Source organism: Ictalurus punctatus, chromosome 13 (assembly GCF_001660625.3).
Source record: "Ictalurus punctatus breed USDA103 chromosome 13, Coco_2.0, whole genome shotgun sequence".
Taxonomy (NCBI): Eukaryota; Metazoa; Chordata; class Actinopteri; order Siluriformes; family Ictaluridae; genus Ictalurus; species Ictalurus punctatus.
The window spans coordinates 14,162,359-14,184,023 of record NC_030428.2 but is presented as its reverse complement, the minus strand read 5'-3'; the positions used below and the strand labels follow the sequence as shown (position 1 = coordinate 14,184,023).

Sequence of the window (21,665 nt, the reverse complement as noted above, 5' to 3'; positions counted from 1 at the left end):
TAAGCAGGTTCTAATCAGTGGCACCTGATCTTGAACACCTGATTCTAAGTTTATTGATTTGAAGGTGTGATAAATGTAGGGGTGTACTTACTTTTTCCATGTTTCTGATCTGTTTTTTGTTCAATTCAATTGTGAAAATTGACTACAAAATGTAAATTTGATATCATTTGATAGTGTATCAACTTTATTAATAGGTACTGTTTCAAAGAGGATCAAGTGTTTGCTTGTTGAAATATGTCAAAAAAGCCAACAATCCATGGGATGTACTTATTTTTTCACATGGCTGTATAAGTTTGTAGTAACTTATGCAGTTATTCAATTTGAAGCCTGTCTATCAAGGTGTCTCATACATAAATTATATGGAAACTCAGGAGCTTGAACATTTTTTTCGGAATTATTTGGATTTCTATGGATTCCACATGTTTTTTTTGTAAATGCTGCCAGTGATTTACGAATCAATTTGTTCTTGTCCTGTTTGATAAATGAATGCAGATGGCAATAATATTTATAGTGTCCCCATTTTCCCATGAAGTGGCCACTTTTTATGCGTTCTGTATACTTTCTATATCCTTGTTGCACAAAGGCACACTGATGCTCAGCCATAGGACTTGTGGTGGGTTGTTGTGTAGGGCTGACCTATGCTCCTTACACACAGACATTGCATTGACAGGAGAACAATGGCGCAGGAGACAGAAACAAAAGAACCTTTAACTCCTTCTGAACGACTGCCAGCCTCCCAGGCATCAGTCAGTACAGTGCCAGCATCACAGTTCTGCCACGCGACCCACTGCTCACTCCTCCCTGCTCCAGCAGAACACACAAGCCTTTCTATGTGCACTTTAGCTAAGTTAATGCTTAAACATTTGATCATTAAGCACTGTCCTAAATCCTAAAGCTAGTCCACTAATGTTTAAAAGCTTGTTCAAACAGTCCCTTGTTAGGATTTGATGAGGGGAAATAGGCAAACCATGAGCAAATTAAAATCTACTGATAGTCCAGGTGCACTTTTACATCTATTGTAATTGGTTTTGTGATTTTGATTTGTGGTCCACTTGCCTCCTAAGTTCAGTTTGTTTATATCTGTGTGAACACATCACCAAATCAACCAGATTGCACAATGCCAAATTAGAGTCTGTATGCTTCTTTTATGGTGTCTTATAACTGTGGAGTTTAAAACTAAAAAAGCAACCTAAACAACATCTTGGTTGAATGAAAAGTGTAAAGAAGTAGCTGAGCTCTGGTTCTATATTTTTTCTATAATTTGATGGAAGTGGTAATTCAAGTATGGCATAATATTGATAATAATATTGTAATGTTGTAATACAGTTTCACACTGTTTTATAAGGGAATGCGTTAAAATGTCTATTATCTGCTGTGTGTATACATTTGATTTTGGAAGTTACTGGATCTCGTCTTTTCCTGAAAGAATGAAAGGACAGGTTAATGTTATTTAGACAAAGATTACGGCAACTGTCATCTGGCAGTTGTATGTAGTTGCACTACCAAATTGTATTTAGTTAAATTAAGCCCTTAGGAAAGAAACTGACTGTTTCTTGTTGAGAACTCCACATAATAACATTTAAATTAAATGCCCCTGTTCCTATGGTATGGTATTGTTTGCACAGAAGAAAGAAGGGCTTCCGCATCTGCTAAATTACAGCTTAACTCTTGATTGATCTAAAGAAAAACATGAGACGTAAGATGTGATTTATTTTGTGTGCCTTAATAAGACCATACTTTTCACCATTTCTTTTTGTCCCCTACAAAACCCGTGTCGGCACCATCGGTACAGTGACCATATTGTGTCAATGTAACAGCTTACAGGTTGTTTTAAAAGCAAATAAACCAGACCTGAAAATGGCATAAATACAGCATTTGAAGCATTTACATTCTGTAAATGTACAGCGAGGCAATCATTATGTCTGGATAAACAGAGCTAGCGATGCCTTAAACCGTTGCACGTCCTGATGGGGCAGAGGGAGCTTGGCAGAGGTGTTGGTGGAGAAGAAAGAAAGCTTTATTTTGAGCATGACCCAGGGCTTCTCAGAAGAGGAAGGAAGTGAGGCTTTCATTCTCCAGGGGCCTGAGCCCAAAACAGTCTGCTCCAGCTAGACAGAGAGATTTCCAGCCATTAGCTCTCCATGCTCTACAGCTGGACTGTAAACTGGTGGATTGCTATGTGATTTGGCCTGGTAGCACCAAACACCAAACCTACAATGCACCATTGCAGTAGAGCCTGCGATAGATAAAGTAAATTGTCAGGGATTTGTGTGCTTTATTACAACAAATTCTCTTTGATATTGGTCTGTATTTACAGAGGATTTGTGCGTCTGGATATGGTCTTTGTGTGAGAGTAACTGACTCCATTCAACTATAAATAGATTACTACACTGTCAAAACGTAATCTGAACTCTGTTTTGTGGCTCTTTTGTTTTTAGTGTGTGCAAATGTGAATGCAGTATAAGTGGTCTCTCTCTCTCTCTCTCTCTCTCTTTTAACAACACAAAGTGCAGGCCTCAATACAATACAACGTATGAATTGTGGAAATATATTGCCCTTTGCTGTAACATTCAGATCCAGTTACTTACCAGGTTGTTCTATTCTTTAGGTTTGAAAAGGGTCGCATCTACAGCTACATTGGTGAGGTGGTGGTATCAGTGAACCCTTACCGTGCCATGAACATCTACGGACGGGACACAGTGGAACAGTACAAGGGTCGAGAGCTATACGAGCGTCCACCTCATCTCTTCGCCATAGCAGATGCTGCATACAAAGCCATGAAAAGACGAAATAAAGACACCTGTATTGTTATCTCAGGTTAGCTACACTTGCAGTGTAAAACAATAAAATAAAGATATTGGCTGTGCCTAGAGTTGGCAGTTAGACAAGTTATTGCTCACATAAATATAGATTTATAACCCCTTACATGCCTGTCATCTTGATACTACTTTTTAAATTTTTTTTTATTTTTTAAGTGTTATATTTTTAGTCTACAGTCCCCTCTCAACCTATTGGAACAGCAAGGCCAATGAATTGTTTTTGCTGCAGACTGAGGACATTTGGATTTGAGATTAAAAGATGAACATGAGAAGCAAGTTTACAGTTTTAGCTTTTGTTTCCTGGTATTTATATGTAGATGTGCTAAAGATCATAGCACATTTTGTATCAGACCACACAATTTGTAGGTGAGCAAAACTATTGGATGTTTCTTGTTACCCCGGTGTTTCCTGTTAGATTAATTGTTTAAACAATAAATATTTCTGAACATCTAAGCTTGGTTTTAGCTTTCAGTTTCATTTGAGAGGACTGAATTTTTCTTAAAAATTAAAAAAAAAAAAAAAAAAAAGTCAAAATGAAGATCAGAGTGCTGGGAGATCTATGGGAGTAAAGCAAGCCATTTTGAAGCTGAGAAAAGAGGGACAGTCAAACAGGGGCATTGACAAACATTGGGAATAGCCAGTACAGCAATTTGGAATGTCCTGAATGTACTGAGCAACAGATACTGAATGGGTTGGCCAGAATAAAAACATTAGCTGACGACATAAATATTGTGAGACATGTAAAGAAACAACACCAATCTGCCAGTTTACAGAGAACTGCATGCAAATTAATCGGGAGGAACTTTCTCATGCAACAAGACAATGATACAAAATACACTGCCTACTCAACAAAGGGCTTAGTCAGGGGGGAAAGTGGAAGGTTTTAGACTGGCAAGTATTTCATCTCCTGAAGAGAGAAATCCCCCCAAAACAAACAACAACTGAAAGAGGTTTTGGTAAAGACCTGGAAAAGGCTTGATGCAGTTACTGTAAGCAAGGGATATGCAAACAAATATTAACTGTTATTTAATTAAATTTACTTCAAGACTGATCTGTTCCTATAGTTTGTTTACCTAAAACTGAATGGTCTCATACAAAAGGTTCTATGTTTTATGTTGTTCAACAAATCTAGATGTGCTTCAAATACCAGGAAATAAAAGCTGAAATCCTAAGCTCTCGTCTCATATCCATCATTAGATCTCAACCCAAATGTCTTTGGTGTATTGCACAAACAATTGTATTTGCCTTGCCATTCCAGTCGTTTCTGAGGGGACTTTTTTCCTTGGAACCGCCATCCAGGCTTATATGGGATAAGGAGTGATTAGATCTGTGGTTAGAGCAGAGTTACTCAGCGCTAGCGTAGTATTTTTTTTTTCCCTCACCAACCACAGAAAGAAGTCCTTCACAGTCCAACACAGCACACAGAGCAGATAGCAGATTACTTTACTCATCCATAAGGGTTTTTTTGTGTGTGTGACTCAGAGTATTTGTGGTTATTCCACAGAACTGACTCAGAGTCTCATTTGTAGATATTTATTTTTTGTTTGGAAAAGTGTTCTGAGGAGGGACACATTGCTCAGTGGACATGAAGGAGCAGTTTAAAAGAATAGATTATTTAAAACACTGATAAAACTGATGATTCTGAGTGACCACAGATATTGATTGCACTGCAAAAATATTTGAGCCTTTTAGTGTCATCTAGTGGTCAGAGGAGATGTAGGACTATTTTGGCTTACTATTTGTCGCTATGAGTCATGATTTAAATATTCTGTGAATGCTAGCACTTGCCTCTGATGATTAAGTGAATTAGTGTGTACACATTCCACAGAACCTATTCATTGAAAGTATATTCTGTGGTTTTATTCTCACTTTGCAGGGGAGAGTGGTGCCGGAAAAACAGAAGCCAGTAAATACATAATGCAATATATTGCTGCTATTACAAATCCTAGCCAAAGAGCAGAGGTGGAGAGGTGAGTGACAAATATGCGTTTGCCCCTTGTGTCATGTGTCATGTCTATGGTGTAATAGCTGTTAATAAAAGCAATTAACACTTCTCAAGTAGCACATGACATAAGTTTCATAAATAAGCATAGATTTAATACTTACTTAATGCTTTCATACGGACGAATTAATATGTTCACTAATCATTAGCATATCAGGAAATAATGACCATGAAATGAACAGCCTCTGAATCAAACATGAATAGCCATTCAATTAATAATGGTAATAGTTGAGTATTAACATCTTGTTAACTCATTTTGTTAATTAATATGGTGCTTTACAGTATAAATAAAGAGCATTTATATTATTTTATGCTTTAGGCTATTTAAGTAACTTGGGACAAATTCACAATTCAAAAGGGATGTCTGTACTGGACTGTAATGGAAGTGAAATATAGAACATGGTGAAAATATTCCTGGGCTGAAAAAAGTGGCAAAATGCTGCACTAAGCACTAGTTTTCTCAACTGTATAATTTAAATCTGAGTTTGTGTACAGTACTGGAATGGCGGATTGGCCGCATGAATATTCTGACAACTCTGCTATTATTATCTGGGACTATGACTGCAAATAAAGGTGTCAGTAAAACCACCTCTAATCTAGTTTATGTTTATGGCCCACTCTGGTGATATTATCATTAGCCTTGCTGTCCAAAGGTCAAAAAAAAAAAAAAAAACAGGCCAGAGTTTAGGCTAGAACATGAGCATTGCTCTTAGACTAATATTAAAGTCTGCTGACACAGGATTCAACCCAGGCCTTATTGGAAATTTCCTGGTGGACATTTCCTGTCAGTGTTTATGGGTGGGGTTTGAACAGGTCATGGCAGTGATGTGCTGTGACTGTGGTTTGACCGATAAAACATGTAGCATAGCACACTTTCCACTCATTTTAACTGTATACCACGATTCGGAACAGCACTTGACCATGATGGTGATATTTCAGGCCCATATGGTCATGGACACATGTACCTGCCAGAGTGGCTGAGACTGGGATGTATTTCACTAGCCAACAGTCAGATATTTTAGCCCATACTGAAATAACTGTGGCCCAGTAAGTGGGGTTAACTGATTCATAAGGGACCACTAAAAGCTTCAGAAATGTTAACAGTGTGTGTTTTTGCAGAGTGAAAAACATGCTGCTGAAATCCAACTGTGTCCTGGAGGCTTTTGGAAATGCCAAGACCAACCGCAACGATAATTCTAGCCGCTTCGGAAAATACATGGATATCAACTTTGACTTTAAAGGAGACCCTATTGGTGGCCATATCAGTAATTACCTGCTAGAGAAGGTAGGAAATGTTGCAAATGCTAAAGTGAAAAAAAGGCTAAGAATGTTCTTACAATTTAAACAGCATTTGGTCCCTGTACAGTAATTTGTGGTTAAACACTCACTGGTCATTTTAATAGGAACACTTGTACACCTGCTCACTCATGAACTTATCCAATCATCCAGTCATGTGGTAGGTGAAAAGCTTCATTTAATGTTCACATCAAACAGAAGAATGGAGAAAAACAGGACACAGGAGTGGAGCACATTGGGTTCGACTCTGTCAGCTAAGAGCTGGAATCTGAAGCACAGGTTCACCATAAATGGATGGATGAAGTTTGGACAAGGAGATGACCAGGTGATGTTTCGCCCATCTTCATCTGTCCATTACTGGTGAGTCTGTGTCCACTGTAGCCTCAGATTCTTGGTTGAGAGGAGTTGTATCCCATGTTAGCTGTTGTAGCTCATGTGCCTCAACATGTGACTGGTTATGCATTCTGAGATGCTTTTCAGCTCAGCACAGTTAGAGTGGCTATTAGAGTGGTTATTTCAGTTACTGTAGCCTTCCTGTCAGCTCGATCCAAATCCCAGATCAGCAGTTTTGGAAAAACTCAAACTAGCCCAGCGCATCAACAATGCCACAGTCAAAGTCACTGGGATCACATTTTTCTCCATTCTGATGTTTGATGTAAACATTAATTGAAGCTCTTGACATGTATCTACATGATTTTATGCATTGCACTGCTGCAGCATGATTGGCAGATTGGATAATTACATGTATAAGCAGCTGTATAGATGTTTCTATATAAGTGGCCAAAGAGTATATGTGTAAGTGTCTTTTATATTCTATTATTAAACTGCAAGTTTGTTTGTTTATTTTTTTTTCTAAAGTTCTGGGCAAAATTCATTAAAATATATTTACTGCCCATTATATAAATTGCTTCAACCATGTGTTCATTTATAGAATTCTATGTAACATTAGAATAAATGCAATGGAATGCAATAGAATAATGCAATAATGCAATGGAAGTTTCATTTTGCATTTTCCAAAAAGGTGACCAGGCCAAAACAACACATTTGTTTCCCAAAATTTTCCTCAAGGCACTCAAGCTTTTCCACGGGTTTCTGGTATCAGCACATTTGATTTAATTTAATTAGTCACTGATTAACCAAACCATATGTGCTTGCAGTAGAATCTGGCAAATACATTGGTGTATTGCATGGTGATTACAGTTACCTTTGTGTCTTGAGGAGAGGTTTGAAAATAGCTAAGATAACATCCTGAAAGTCATTTCATACTTTTATATCAACAAGGAACAAGGATATAGCAAGTGCATAGATTTGCAGTAGAACCCAAATCATTTTATATGTAATTTCCTTAAAACAGAAAGAAATCCAATCAAATGATTACTCTCAAATTAATATCTCTTGAAGGTAAGACAAAAATAACTTGTTGTGTTACTGAGAAACCAGAAAGTGCCAGGTCTTTTGTCCTGAATTAGTTAGACTGGTTAGATATTTTTTCCCCCACCACTTCCTGTTTTTTTTTTTCTGTTAAATAATAAAAAAATATATCTCTGGACTTTTTTTTAAAATAATGTGGCTTCACTTTTTGTTTTGTTTACCACTGTTGTCGAAATTTCACATCACAATTTCATATGATCTATCTTGAAAATATCTTCAAGTATGGATGTGTTTGCCATATCATCCACACCTGCCTTCAATCTCAACTGTCTGGGACACCTGATCATAAAACTCATTCATGAACTACTTAAATGTGACATAAAAACACAAGAAACCTTAAAAAAAAACAAATCAGTGCATTTATTTTGTTTATCCTAATGGTATATGGTGATTATTTAAAATAACCAGCTTTTATTAAGATTAATTACTTTAATTACTATCTTGTCGGGTGATCTACATTTGAACTGTATTTGATGTTGGTCAAACCTTCTGCCTCTTCAGTCTAGAGTGATCTTCCAGCAAGAAGGAGAGAGAAGTTTTCACTCCTTCTACCAGGTGAATCGGGAGCTGGTCAAAAAAATGTTAATAGGTTTGTTTTGTCAGTGTAGCCTGGGGTGGGATGACTCACATTATCCAGATGCTTCTAAACCTATATTTATAATTCCAAAGTCATAGACATCTACTGAAAAGAAACCATTACCCAGTGTTATGCTACCATAGGAAAATTACTGTTTTCTCAAGTATGAACTGCTGTTTTTAAAGTGTTTACAAGGTTGCACAAGCCTTACATACAATACTTAGTTATTAGACAGCATCCTGGACTTACATTAGTAGATAATGAGTTAAGGTTTGTTTGTTTGTATTTGTAATTTTTTATAGTGGACCACGTTGTGAAAGGTTCTGGGAAATGGATGAAATGAGTACATACAGAAACATACTTTGGCATCTTGGCGTTTAACGTCTGTGTTCTTTATTTGCCCCAGCTTGTGAAAGGAGCTCCAGAGTCTCTACTGCGATCCCTGCACATCCAGAAAGACCCAGTAGCTTATAATTACATTAAAGTTGGAGGACATATCAAGGTATTGCATTTCATTTTACTGAATCAAATGCATAGATGCCTGTTTAATTAAGCTGTCTGTAAAATAATTGCGGTGTGTCTTTTAAAAAGCAAGGACAATATATTATGTGTCACATGATCAGTGGTATGGATTGTCCATGGTCCAAAAAGTTCATATGTGTAATATTTATTACACAATGGTTAAGTCTTTTGTGGCTCTCCCCAGATGAGTGTGTAATGAGCAGAATAATGGAGGGTGGCTCAGCTGTCTCCACATGAGCATTTAATGGGAGAGAACAAAAACAAATTTATGGCAACAAACAATCTGACATCATGGAACATACTGGGTTGTGTGGTTAACAGAGCCATGGCACACACTGAGGTGGTTTAAACATCGTGGGCCAGGCCCCACTCTTTTTTTTTTTTTTTTTTTTTTTTTTTTTTTTAATAGGATCATTTTCGGGTCAAGCTTCCCTCTGTATCCAAAAGGGTTGTGGTTTCCAGGGTTACCTCCTGTTGAAAATAAGCCCCAGACTGCAGGAAACATTAGCCACCAGAGGATCGGAATGATTAGGAAGTCTAGAGTTGTTGTTCTCTGAGACTTGGGGAGATGGGGATATTAGTTACTGCATCAGCGATTCTCTGTCTTTAATTGTGAAGCTATTAATGTAATGGGAATGTAATACATTAAATCAGTGCCTTAGCACGGCTGTAAGTAACACAGGAGGAATACTGTTTGCCATTTGGAGAAAAGCAAAATGTTCTGTTACTCGGTATAAATAAAAAATGTATTGAATATTGTGCCAATTTATAATTGTTTCTACTTGTTACACCACAAAAACTCTAAAAATCAAATATTCTTAAATTGCAGCACCTGGAAAATCCTGATTTTTATTTTTATTTTCTACGCTAACCTATTATCCTCTTTTACCATTATTTTTTAAAAATCATGTAGTGATCAACATTAATACAGTAGGTACTAGCAACAATATTTAATCTACTCATCTTGCTACTACCCAGTAAATGCTGACACAAACCTGAGCCATGCGGTTAACTTTAGCCCCAAAATGAATCTGAAATGATTAAAAACAAGCAAAGGAGAAATACGGGAGCTTTTTAAAAAAATTTTTTTAAATGGTTTTAAAGCTAAAACTGTTATGAACATCTCATTTGCATATATATTTTACATTTTGAAATGAAAAATGAAGAAGGATAACATATATGGACCATTGAGGAATGTTTGTTCCATTTTACATGTTATTTTATGTTATATTTATAAAACATATACCTGTTCCTTGATTGGTATTTATTAATGATACTTGATTGATGTTTATTAAGCTATAAATATTTTAGTTTTATAATAATTTAAATTTTTGTCCCAGTCATGCTTGCCATCATCCATTCTTTCTGCCACCTCTGTAGTCCTCTATCAATGACACTGCAGAATTCAAAGCTGTCGCAGATGCCATGAAGGTGATAGGATTCACTACAGAAGAGATCCAGACTGTCTACAAGATCCTTGCTACCATCCTGCACCTGGTACCCATGTTATTTAGAAATTGTGACTAAATATTGGCCTTTGTTATCCTCACACCCAAATGTTCATTAATAAGTTAATGCCGGTAAACGTGTTGTTTATTGCTGTACACGGTGTTTAATTTTTCCCAGGGCAACCTGAAGTTTGGCAACGACGGCGATGTCATTCTGATTGAGAACTCGAAGTTAGTGGCCGTGCTTGGGGATTTACTATCCACTAAAGAGGAAAATGTGGAGAAGGCACTTCTTTACCGCACTGTGTCAACTGGCCGTGATGTCATTGACAAGCAGCATACAGACAAAGAGGCCAGTTATGGCCGAGACGCTCTGGCCAAGGTACAGCAGAACCTGCTTTAATCATCTTACTCATAGGAGCAATCCACACCTGACTGATAGATAAATTAATGTATAAATGTACTTTACTGATCCACAAGGGAAAATTTGGGGTTTATTTGGTAGCCCAAATGAGCCATAGACTTTGACCACGACTGTGCTCATGCAGTGTTTCAGAATTTTAAAATGAAATGCTGTTTTATCTGTATAATGTTCTCCTTGAGTCCTCTCATATTTTACTGTGTATCTATGATTTAGTGGAGCTGTACAATGTTAGCTTCATCCATCCATCTACCCACAATCCATCTGTCTATTTAAGACACAGATGAAAATCATTTCAAAGTTTGTGACTTTTTATATTATTGAAAATAGCCTTAAATTTGATAACTGTAGCACACATATTTATCTTACGGTTGATAAGTCTTTTAACACATGCTTATTTACTTTTGTTGGTGAACATTTTGATTGGTGATAATCGGTGATGCATGTTCTCATTTGGAATCCGTTATTATAATCAAAGGCCAGTTAACACTTTTACTCGAGTATTTTTAAACAGGCAACAGATGCAGTAGATACACATCCATTTTAACCAGTGTTTAACTCTTAAAAAGTGTGTAATGGTGCCAGTGCTGTGAAAGATGTTTACCTTGCATACACATTATAGAAATTATTTGGTTTGTGTGTGTCATCTACGTATGTGTCCTGAAAAAAAAAAAAAAAAAGGATAGAAAAGACTACATATCTGTTTGAACTGTGTTTATTGACTGTTAAACCTAGATATCAACATTGGGTAAACTAGGCATATACCTCTGAGGGTTAAAATCACCAGGGTTTTGTGAGATTTGTGTAAAATAAGAGCTTACATGCCCTGTTACATTTGTACTATGCCCTCACTATTTAGGTTTATAAATATGCTTTGAAACCCAACACTTTCTATATGCTCTGATTAAAATCATAATGCTATATTATAATATCATGATTGTGCAGTCAGTATATCTGCAAAGTTTTTATATGCTAATGATTATGGGTAATCAGAATAAACACAAATATGTGGTTTATTGACCGTCTCATTGTCTTGCCATGGTTTTAAACTAAGCTGCAGTGTAAATACTGCTGGCCCAGTGTCAACTGTCCTGTTCTGTCATGTTTGACTAGATACAAATTTTACAGATTAGTTTTCCTTATAAAAATGTAAGTTGTATGCTGTTGAAAATACTATCTTGCCAGAAGACGAGTTTGATATCTGATTATGATCTGGGAATAGCTACTTGAGCTAAGTGTGCTTGGTGAAACACTTGTTTTAATGGACATTCTGCTAAAATCAAACAATTTAATCAATGCAAATTTTGTAAACACTCCCACTTGCCTCTTACAGCACCAAAGCAGGAGTCTGTAGAGCAAAACTGTCCAGCCGGAAAGCTTAAGAATAAACACCCTCCTGATGATTAATTTCAGAAATGAAAGTGCGTATTGAGAGCTTACAATAATTTTGGTGCATTATTTTTTTCCTCCACCAAATCCCAACTCCTGCACTATAATTGACTTCATTTTCATACTAACATGCGAACATTGACGAGCTGCTTTTGCTGAAGATACCCAATTACGCATTTGTACAATACATATTGGGTCATAGATGCAGCAATACAAGTACAAAATCGTGAATCTTTGGCAAAATGCAAAAGATACAATACTGCACCACAGAATAGTGAGAATAAAGAATAGTGTTCCTAATAAAGTGTTCTGTGAGTGCATATGTAATGTACATTATATTAAGAATAATGACTATATTGACCAATCTAGCCAAATCTTAAATCTTATTGTGTTGCCTTCTGCCTAGGCCATTTATGAGCGCCTCTTCTGCTGGATTGTGGGAAGAATTAATGACATTATTGAAGTGAAGAACTATGACGCCAGAATCCATGGAAAGAACACAGTGATTGGTGTGCTGGACATCTATGGCTTTGAGATCTTTCAGAACAACAGGTGTGTCTCAAATCTAATCCCTGCACAAAGACTAATATAACACTGTTTCTGACATCTCTCTGTTCCTTTTTTTTAAAACTTTATTTATTTATTTACATTTTCCAGTTTTGAGCAGTTCTGTATAAATTACTGCAATGAAAAACTCCAGCAGCTCTTCATTCAGCTGGTGCTTAAGCAAGAACAAGAGGAGTACCAGCGAGAGGGCATACCATGGAAACATGTAGGACCAAGACACGATTGTGTCTCATAAATCTCCATGCATTATAGCATTTGCGAGATTGTATGATATACTTGTATAACTCATGCAATTTCTGTCTCTATGTTATTTGAGCAGATCGATTACTTCAATAATCAAATCATCGTGGACCTAGTGGAGCAGCAACATAAGGGGATCTTCGCCGTGCTGGACGAGGCATGTATGAATGTTGGGAAAGTGACTGATGAGATGTTCCTACAGGCACTCAACAGCAAACTGGCCAAGCACGCCCATTACACCAGCCGCAAGGTATGGCCCTGGACACCTAACTGGTGTCTAGATTCAGCCCACAGGGTTTTAGTTTCAAATCAAAGAAATCTTGACAAAAACACTACTATATGCAAAAGTTGCCTGTGATACAAGTACGCTTCCTTTTTTTTTTTCTCTCTTTAAGTTTGTAAGACAAAAACAACACAGCTTGTCAAGTTACTGAGAAACTGGAAAAGGGAAAAATCTAAATTTAACGGAACTGAATCACGCACAGTGGCTTAATGGTTGGCACATTTGCCTCGCACCTCCAGGGTCAGAGGTTCAATTCCCGCCCCCTCCCTGTTTGTTCAGAATTTGCACGTCCCCTCTGTGGTTCAGGGGTTTCCTCCAGGTACTCTGGTTTCTTCCTCCAGTCCAAAGACTTGTGTTGTAGGCAGATGGGCATTTCTAAATTGTCCATAGTGTGTGTATGGGTGTGTGAGTGTGCGTGCGATTGTGCCCTGCAGTGAGTTCACACTCTGAGTACTTGATAACACGTTATAAGTGCTCATTTGAATCCCTGAACAAAACCGAACCGCTGGAGATGTTTATTAAGTTCTAAACCCTGGTTAAGCATATCTTGCTTTGATGCTGTCCATGGAAGCGTGTTACCCTAAATGGACAGAAGAGGGCATCAGTGATCATTGGAAGATCCCCTTGTATCTGGGTCTATATTGAGCTCTAGGTGATGTCACAGCCAACCAATGGGAGCTAGTGAGACTGCAGCTCACAGCATTGGCAGAGATGTTAAAGAGAAAGAGCGGTAGCGATGGAGATTTATTTAGTACTAAAAAGTAAAGCTAAGACACTGAAGTAATTAGTCTTTAGTTACGTCTCACATTGACCAGTTCTGATGCCAGCTCTGGTTGCATGAGTTCCTCCGTGTTTGTTCTGTCGTCTATCTGCGAGCTGATTCTGAACATGGACATGCTGGTATGCTAGTAAAATAAAAAAAATGTCCCTAAGTCTCTTGTTTTAGCAACTGGCCAAGACAGCTCATTAGTAATGCAGAGGATTACTGCCCACTGTAGAAGTGCCTGCTGCAGCTACATAAACCAAGAGAGAGGCAGAGATTCATTTCTGCTGTCAGGGTGTATGTGTGTGGGTGCTGGATGTATAGATTGCATATTCAATGTAAATGTATGCATTCTTAAATCTCCTCTTCACTAAGGCCAAGAAAATGTATGTGCAAGAGGGAAAAGAATATTCCTCCTAATGACCGTACTCTGCTACTGACATTAAAACCATATCCCACTATTTTTTGTTCCTTCCGTGCTCCATTACTCACCTCCCTGACATTTTATTTCCTTAAATTGTTCATGTTTTAACCCTGGTATAATTAAGATGAAATCCACATGAAATGAAATCTCCCCCCCACACCTCTTGTTTTGCTCCTTACATTTTCTCTGCAGTCGCCTCCTACAGAAAATTACATACTTCACTGGTTCTAAATGTGCAAGGCTTTGCACCCTAGATGATTTTGAGGCAGTTCTATTAAAGCACTTGTTTTTTTTTATTAATTGGGTAATATGTGAGCTCGAGGAGAGGAAAAGAGAGAAGGAAGAGAGCAAGGAAATGTACATCACAGAGGATTAAGTCTTGTGCCTTTAAGTGTATGTATGTTTGAGTGAATTCACACTATTCTAACCTGCATTATCTGTAGCCGGGAGTACTACTTGATTGCCTCCTCTCTGCTTTTAAAGCTCGTTTCCTTGCTACTTGCCCTCCTTTCACAATAGCAACTGAAACTACGTTTAATGGCCTTTTATGACTGTCCAGAGATATCCTGGTATTCTTATTGGTTTTCATAAAAAATTGTCCGGGAAAGCCCATTATCAGGAATTTCCTATTTAATAAGAGTTAATACAGATGTACTGACATGCACATTGCTCACAGCACAGATAATTACACCTGTGATGCTTTTGGGAACCCTAACCAACTTATTAAAGCCTCTGTCAACATGCTTTCCAATGTTAAAAAGCCTTTCAAGCATTTACCAAGATAGATTTAAGAAATATATGTTCTTAAATACCTGTTGACATGTCAGCTTTTTATTTCCTATTTAAAGCATATTTCTCACTAACTACAGTGAGACTAAAAGAAAAGATTAATAGTTATAAGAGTGAAAATATCTGGACTCTCTGACAGATCCTGGGAGTTTAAGAGGGTAAACGCTACAAAAACTCCTACAGCTTAGATCGGTGTGGGCATTTCAGATCTCCGAACGATTGACCATGTTGTCTTCCTGGCAACCTAAGCAATTTGTCAACAGAGGTGGAATTAAGTAGCATAGAATCATATTGCAAGGAATGATGCACTCTGATAGTAGTTCTGTGTGTAACACATAAATGATTAATGCACTTATTATAATACATTATCTAGAAACAGTTAAAAAGTGAAGTATGTTCATTAATACATGAATTGTGACTATAAGCAGAGGAACACACTACAGATTATGCTGTTATACAAAAATAATCCACTTTGGCTCAGTTTTTATAGAGCAGAGGTCTCACAATGACCATGAGAAATGGAAAAACTGTGTATTCAAAATGCTGGTGTTTTGATCACGGTCCCTTAGGTACAGAGGTGTGTGGGGTAAATGAGGGTTGCAGACTTGAGCATGTTGCTTACGCTGATTCATACCTGACCTCACCTGATTCCAATATAGTCACATCCACCTCAAGATGTTGAATACAATAGAAGACCAACAGAATTGGCAGATATGTCCTAGATATGTAATCTGTCATGATAGATTGTTTTATAAACCATATCTAGTTGCAACGCTCATATTAATTTTTCTTCTAAAAACTTTCCCCATGTTCTCAGTGTCTCCAACACTCTCACTGTGACCCTCTCACAATAGCTTTGATCGTTCCAGATGTGCGTTATTTTAATGCCTTGCTTCCCAGCCATTCTTAATTACAGTTATTTGCTGACACAGACGTTCACGCAAGGATTCTATGTTTGGGGAAGGGTGGGTGGGCTTCAGTCCTCCCTCTTGTTTTCTTGTTGTTTTGCTCTCTTCCTCCTTTCCCTGTGGTGCACATGGTGGTGAAGGTGCAGGCATGTGACAGGAGGCCGCTGTTGCAGATGACTGTATGGAGGCGAGAGCATGCTCATTAATTGATGAAGCTTTGATTAGACAGGGCAAGCTAGTGAAGCCAATTAGCAGATGATTTCTGAACCCTGCTCAGAGCCACCAGAGAGCTGTTTTTTACACCAAGAGATCGTGCTTCAGTGTAAAATAGTATTGCTGTCTACTATTTTTGAAGTGAAAATATATGCCTTTGATATGTGGGAGACAGTGAATTAAAGGACTTGGGTGCAAGAGCAAGAGGATTTAAAAAAAAAAAAAGTTTGTTCTGTGGAACTAGACACATGGATTTACTAATGGTCTTAAAGATTTGCCATCTGTAAGAATATACTGCTTCATTAATCACACATTTGGGGAGTTAGTCTAGTTTCTTATTTGATCACTAATACTTAGAGAGCTCTTTAAATTATGATGGCATTCTAATAGCCTTTTTTTTTTTAACTTGCTCAGCTTTATTCTGGCCTTCTTGATTTATGTATTTACATAGTATTGCTCTTTAAAAAAAACAAAAAAAACAACATCATTTCAAGCAAACATTTTTTCATGGACATCAAGGATATCAGTACACTGCCAAGGTTGGAGAAGTGTTCAGTATGTGGAGGCTTGAAGTAATATCCCTGTTATTTGCAGAAGACTTTAAATCTTTTTGACAGTGACCGTTGCTATTTCAGTCACTGTACTGGTCTGTACTGGTGTACTAACAGCTGCACTGGTCTGTGGTGGGGGAGCAGGTGCTGAGTTTGCAGATGAAGTTCTCTCGTTCTCTCTGGTCATTCTATGTCCCTATCCTCACCTATGGACATGAGCCATGAGTAGTGACAGAAAGAATAAGATTGCAAATCCATGATTCTCCACAGGGTCCATTTTATGCTGAGGTGCTTGACAGAAGCAAGTTGAGGTACAGTAGTTTGGGCACCTTACAAGGATCCCTCCTGATCAGCTCTTTGTAGAATTGTATCGGGCAACTCCCACATTACAGAGACCATGGGAAAGAACAAAGACCTGCTGTAGAGATTATATCTCACAGTTGGATTGGAAACGTCTGGGGATCCCCCAGTAAGAGCTGGAATCTGTGGCTGAGGATAGAGAAGGCTGGACTGACCTTCTCAGTCTGTTAATAATGCAACGCCTGCCAGGAAAAGCAGAAGGAAAATTTATGAATGAGTGAATTTCAAGCAAAATTGTTCTAAACTGCTTTGACGTTTTGACCTGGGTCAGATATGCTGCTTGAAATCACCGTCCTTTACATTTCACACTTGGACATTACATTTGTATTCTGTTAATAGTGCCGGTTTGTATGTTAGATGTGTGTTGATTTGTTGAAAGCTCATTATGCATGATATATTAATAGTACTACATTCTTTAAGAGCTTGATGAATAAATATTTATTTTGTTTATATACATGGGTATTTATTCTTGATGTGTCAGGGAGTTTTTCCTTGCCACCGGCACTATACAAATCAAATTGAATTGAGTTAATATATGGCACATCTATGGCACAAGAATCAGTTCTTGTATATAAAATCTGCAGAGAAGCAAGGAGGTCTAATTCTGATTTGAGCTTTCATGACTAAATCTAATATGTGAGATAATGTGCTCTTCAAACTGCCTGGACCTCTGCTTTCAAATACAGTGGTTCAGATTAAATTGCAACATCTGAGGTTGTTTTGCTTGGTCCTACCCTAACTAGAGGGGCAGTCCTGACAGTGGTTAGAGTGAGTTTATTCTGGTGCCATCATAATGATCATGCTGTTGAAAGAAGCACAGGTGGTGGGCAGAATGGCGCACTGTTGGAGATGGCAATAGAGCTGGAGGGGGTGGGGGTGGAGCTGGAGCCTGGGTGATCCATCAAGAACCGACATTAAAGCTGTGCTCACTTTCTCGCACCTCAGGAAAACCTGTCTGCTGTGCCTCACATAGCTCTTATACTTCCTATTTACATCTCACACACACACACACACACACACACACACACACACACACACACACACAAATCTAAATGAAAACAACCAGAGCGCTGCATACATACTATGTCTTGAGAAATGTTTTCCTGATTATTAATATAGGCATTTACTTAGCAAATAACCTGCTCTCATCTCTCACTTCTGCTACATGTCACATCTGCTTTTATTCTGGCATCGTCAAAAAAACAGGTGTGTTAGAGATTTAGAGGCATGCTCTCTATATTTAGATGAGGTGCGAAGCCTTTCTGCTTCTCAATTCTTCCACCTTTCCGCAGTGTGACTTATCTCCGTCTGGTGCCCTCCTTTCCATCTGACTAGATAATCAAACGTGCATTGTGCATCTGGATATTCTATTATTGTGCTGATGAACCTTGATGTTCTTTGTTTATAGATGGGTGTGTGTGAGTGTGTGTGCATCTCAGAGTGAGACTGATTGAGAGAGATGTGGCGAGGAAGGGAACTCAGCAGGTTGCTCAGAAGGCTCTGTCTGATCCATCTGAATCCTGGCCTGTGCTGGCCAGCCGTGAAGTTGTTTGAGCTGTGCAGGCAGATGGGATGGGAGGGCAATGAATGGAAATGTGATCTGCTTCTGGCGTTCAGGCCCAAAAATAATCCTCAAGGCTTCTCTCTTTCAATGAAAATGCACCTCTCTTTTGGTATCCTTCCCATCAGTGTTTAAATTGGTCCTTACCCAGCTCCTGATTGTTCCACTTTCTGTGAAGTGCTCTGTGAAGTGGCCTCTCCACTCCTGATAGGAGCTCACTCTGCTTCCTCAGCAGTAAGCTTACTGTCTGCTGCAGCTGAAGCAATCACACACCAAAAATATGCCCATAAAGCCTTGCAGCAGCACCTAGACAATAGCAATGATCATGCCAGTACTGCAATAAAAAGCCCAAGCACTGACAGGCAGAAATATATACACAGTCCTACGACACAGTGTGCATCATCCCACTTTGCTCCCGCTTTGGTGTATTAGATGACAGATGGTATTGCTGTTGCATAAGACACACTGCTTGTCATAAATATAATAATATCAAAAAGATTTAGTGCAATTAGATGTTGTGCAATTTAGTGGTTGGTTGGAGAACAGTGATATTTTCCACATACCATGGATGTGGAGTAATGGATGGTATACTGGTATAAATTAGACACTGATAGAAAAAAACAAATGGCAAACGGTGAAAAAAAGTAGTAAGTTGTCTTAAATTTATATTTGTGGGGAAAGTAATTCACATATCGCCTTGGCACTGCCAAAACTAGTGTTGTGACCTTCAGCACTGAGAGTCATTCATGTGAATGACTGCGGATGTGTGTTGTCCCTGTAACACAAATGAAGTACTTTGGTCCCACCTGCCAAGCCATTCCTCCCCGCTGATATCTTTGACGGGGGAAAAAACCATGAGGAACCCCATCAGTATAAGTAATGTTCAGTGTATGTAATGTTCAATGCAGTGAGAACCTCTGAGTGGCACAGGAGATTATTTAATACCTTATTTTATTTAACATTATGTATTATACATTGGACTACTAAGCTGTCTAGCTGATTGGCAGGTTAGCTAGTTTGCTAGAAGTCTTACATGTTTCATCAATGAACAAGACCCATACTTTCACAGAAGGAGTCCAACAAAGTTTACTTGCTTCTGTTTAGGAAAATGTCCAAAAGATGCCAGATACTAGTTGAGGTTCTTGGTGAAGTGTCTGAGGCTGAGACTATTGTATAGTTGTATAATGACTAATGTATAGAGACTAATGTATAGATTAATGTATAGTGAACTACTCCAATGGCCTTGTTGCAGTGCTGGCTAATTTATTTAATGGCAAACTAATATGAGGAAGACATGCGCCCCCTTATGTTAGCTCTCTCAAATTCACATAACAAATATTTTAATAGGATGTTTGCAGGATGAGAGATTGCACTTCCATTGTACAGGTTTATGGCAGAGCACATCTTGATTGTTACGATTTAAGATTTGTTCTGTGTTTTTAATAGCAGTTTTAAAGTCAAAACCTACATTTCTGTATAAATCTACGTAGTAAATATGTATACCAATGATATACACAATCTTAAATGCTCAAAGTATCAATATAATATGGTCTAAAACTCTTTTTTTGTTTAGTGTATTTTCTTTGACCCATGTTTGCCTGCATATTGATATAATGTCTTCTCAGCACTGTTGTATCATGCCAGATAATGCAGCTTCAGTCATATTTTATAAGCATAAATTTTTATAACAAATTCATCATTTTAACACATTTATACACAATGTATCACCTATGAAAAGCCAGATTCATCCCTTTTTTTATTTTAAATCTGTGTCTCTTTACAGCTATCCCCCACTGACAAGAGCCTAGAGTTTGACCGAGACTTTCGCATTCGCCACTATGCTGGTGACGTGGTGTAAGTACACATGCAGAAAGCTTAGATGCTTCATCCTCCTGTGTTCTCCATAGTTACAGATGCTGGAATTAGTCAGTAGAGTGCTGTTGGTAACTAAATACTGCTATAAATATACTGAACAAAAGTCTTGCTTTGGGATGGAAGGTGTTATTTAACTAATATATGATGGAAACATTATACAGACAGGTCACAAATGAAAGGAAAATCAATATGCACTTTCATAGATTCTACAAGTCACTGTAATTAACTCCAGTTCTTTAAAAAACCTTACTTGTACCCTACTGTTCTTTCTAATTTTCGCCTATCTCTAACTTATTGTTCATTTCCAAAATATTGGAAAGTACAGTTGCCTCCCAGCTCTAATCATTCCTTGCTCAAAATAATCTCTTTTACCCCTTTCAATCTGGTTTTCATCCTCTCCATAGTACTGAAACTGCCCTCATAAGGGTTGTTAATGACCTGTTACTCTCTAGTGACTCTGGTTCTCTTTCTATTCTTCTATTACTTTATCTTAGATCTGCTTTTGATACTGTCTGTCATGACTTACTTCTTTCCTGCCTCTCGGATATTGGTGTCATGGGTGCTGCTCTTTCCTGGCTTACTTCATATCTTGCGGATAGACAGTTTTACATTTCCATGCAGGACTGTCAGTCGCCTACTGTACCTCTGAAATTAGTTGTCCCTCAGGGATCTGTTCTTGGACCTCTACTATTCATTATATATATATAATGTATATAATAATATGTCCTGCCTTTGGGTCAAATTATTCGCCATCATGGTTTCAGTTGTCACTGTTCTGCTAATGACATTCAAATCTATACAGCTTGTAGATCTGCTCTCACTCTCCAGACCGGTCCATTATCAGCATTTGTAAATGAACTAAAAGGATGGCTTAACTCCAGCTTTTTAAAACCGAGCATGGACAAAACTGTGATCATTATTATTTGAACACTAACACTTACTAAAAATATCCTTTATGGCCTTACTGATTGTACTCTCATTAAACCATCTAGTACTGTAAAAAATGTAGACATCATATTTGATCCCTCCCTCACCTTTGAAGCTCATATAAACTCTGTTTCTAAAATTGGATTTTAGATTCTTTCACCTTCGTCACATGGCTCGCCTCTATCCCTTCATTATCCTCAAAGGCTCTGAAACATTGGTTCATGCATATATGTTCTCACGGCTTGAATATTTATTGCAATGCATTCCTCATTGGTTTACCTGCTAATTCTATTGCTAGG

At 37.9% G+C, this 21,665-nt stretch overlaps 1 protein-coding gene across 1 annotated transcript in view; it reads left to right on the top strand.

Moving 5' to 3' along the window:
- myo1d (myosin 1D) overlaps positions 1–21,665 on the top strand; it is a 74,160-nt gene that overhangs the window by 11,955 nt on the left and 40,540 nt on the right. Inside the window, exons 2-12 of the mRNA XM_017483866.3 lie at positions 2,609–2,817; positions 4,696–4,789; positions 5,941–6,106; positions 8,050–8,103; positions 8,532–8,627; positions 10,028–10,144; positions 10,274–10,477; positions 12,312–12,457; positions 12,563–12,677; positions 12,792–12,962; positions 20,348–20,418. Coding sequence (XP_017339355.1) covers positions 2,609–2,817; positions 4,696–4,789; positions 5,941–6,106; positions 8,050–8,103; positions 8,532–8,627; positions 10,028–10,144; positions 10,274–10,477; positions 12,312–12,457; positions 12,563–12,677; positions 12,792–12,962; positions 20,348–20,418 — 1,443 coding nt within the window. The remainder of the gene's footprint in view (positions 1–2,608; positions 2,818–4,695; positions 4,790–5,940; positions 6,107–8,049; positions 8,104–8,531; positions 8,628–10,027; positions 10,145–10,273; positions 10,478–12,311; positions 12,458–12,562; positions 12,678–12,791; positions 12,963–20,347; positions 20,419–21,665) is intronic.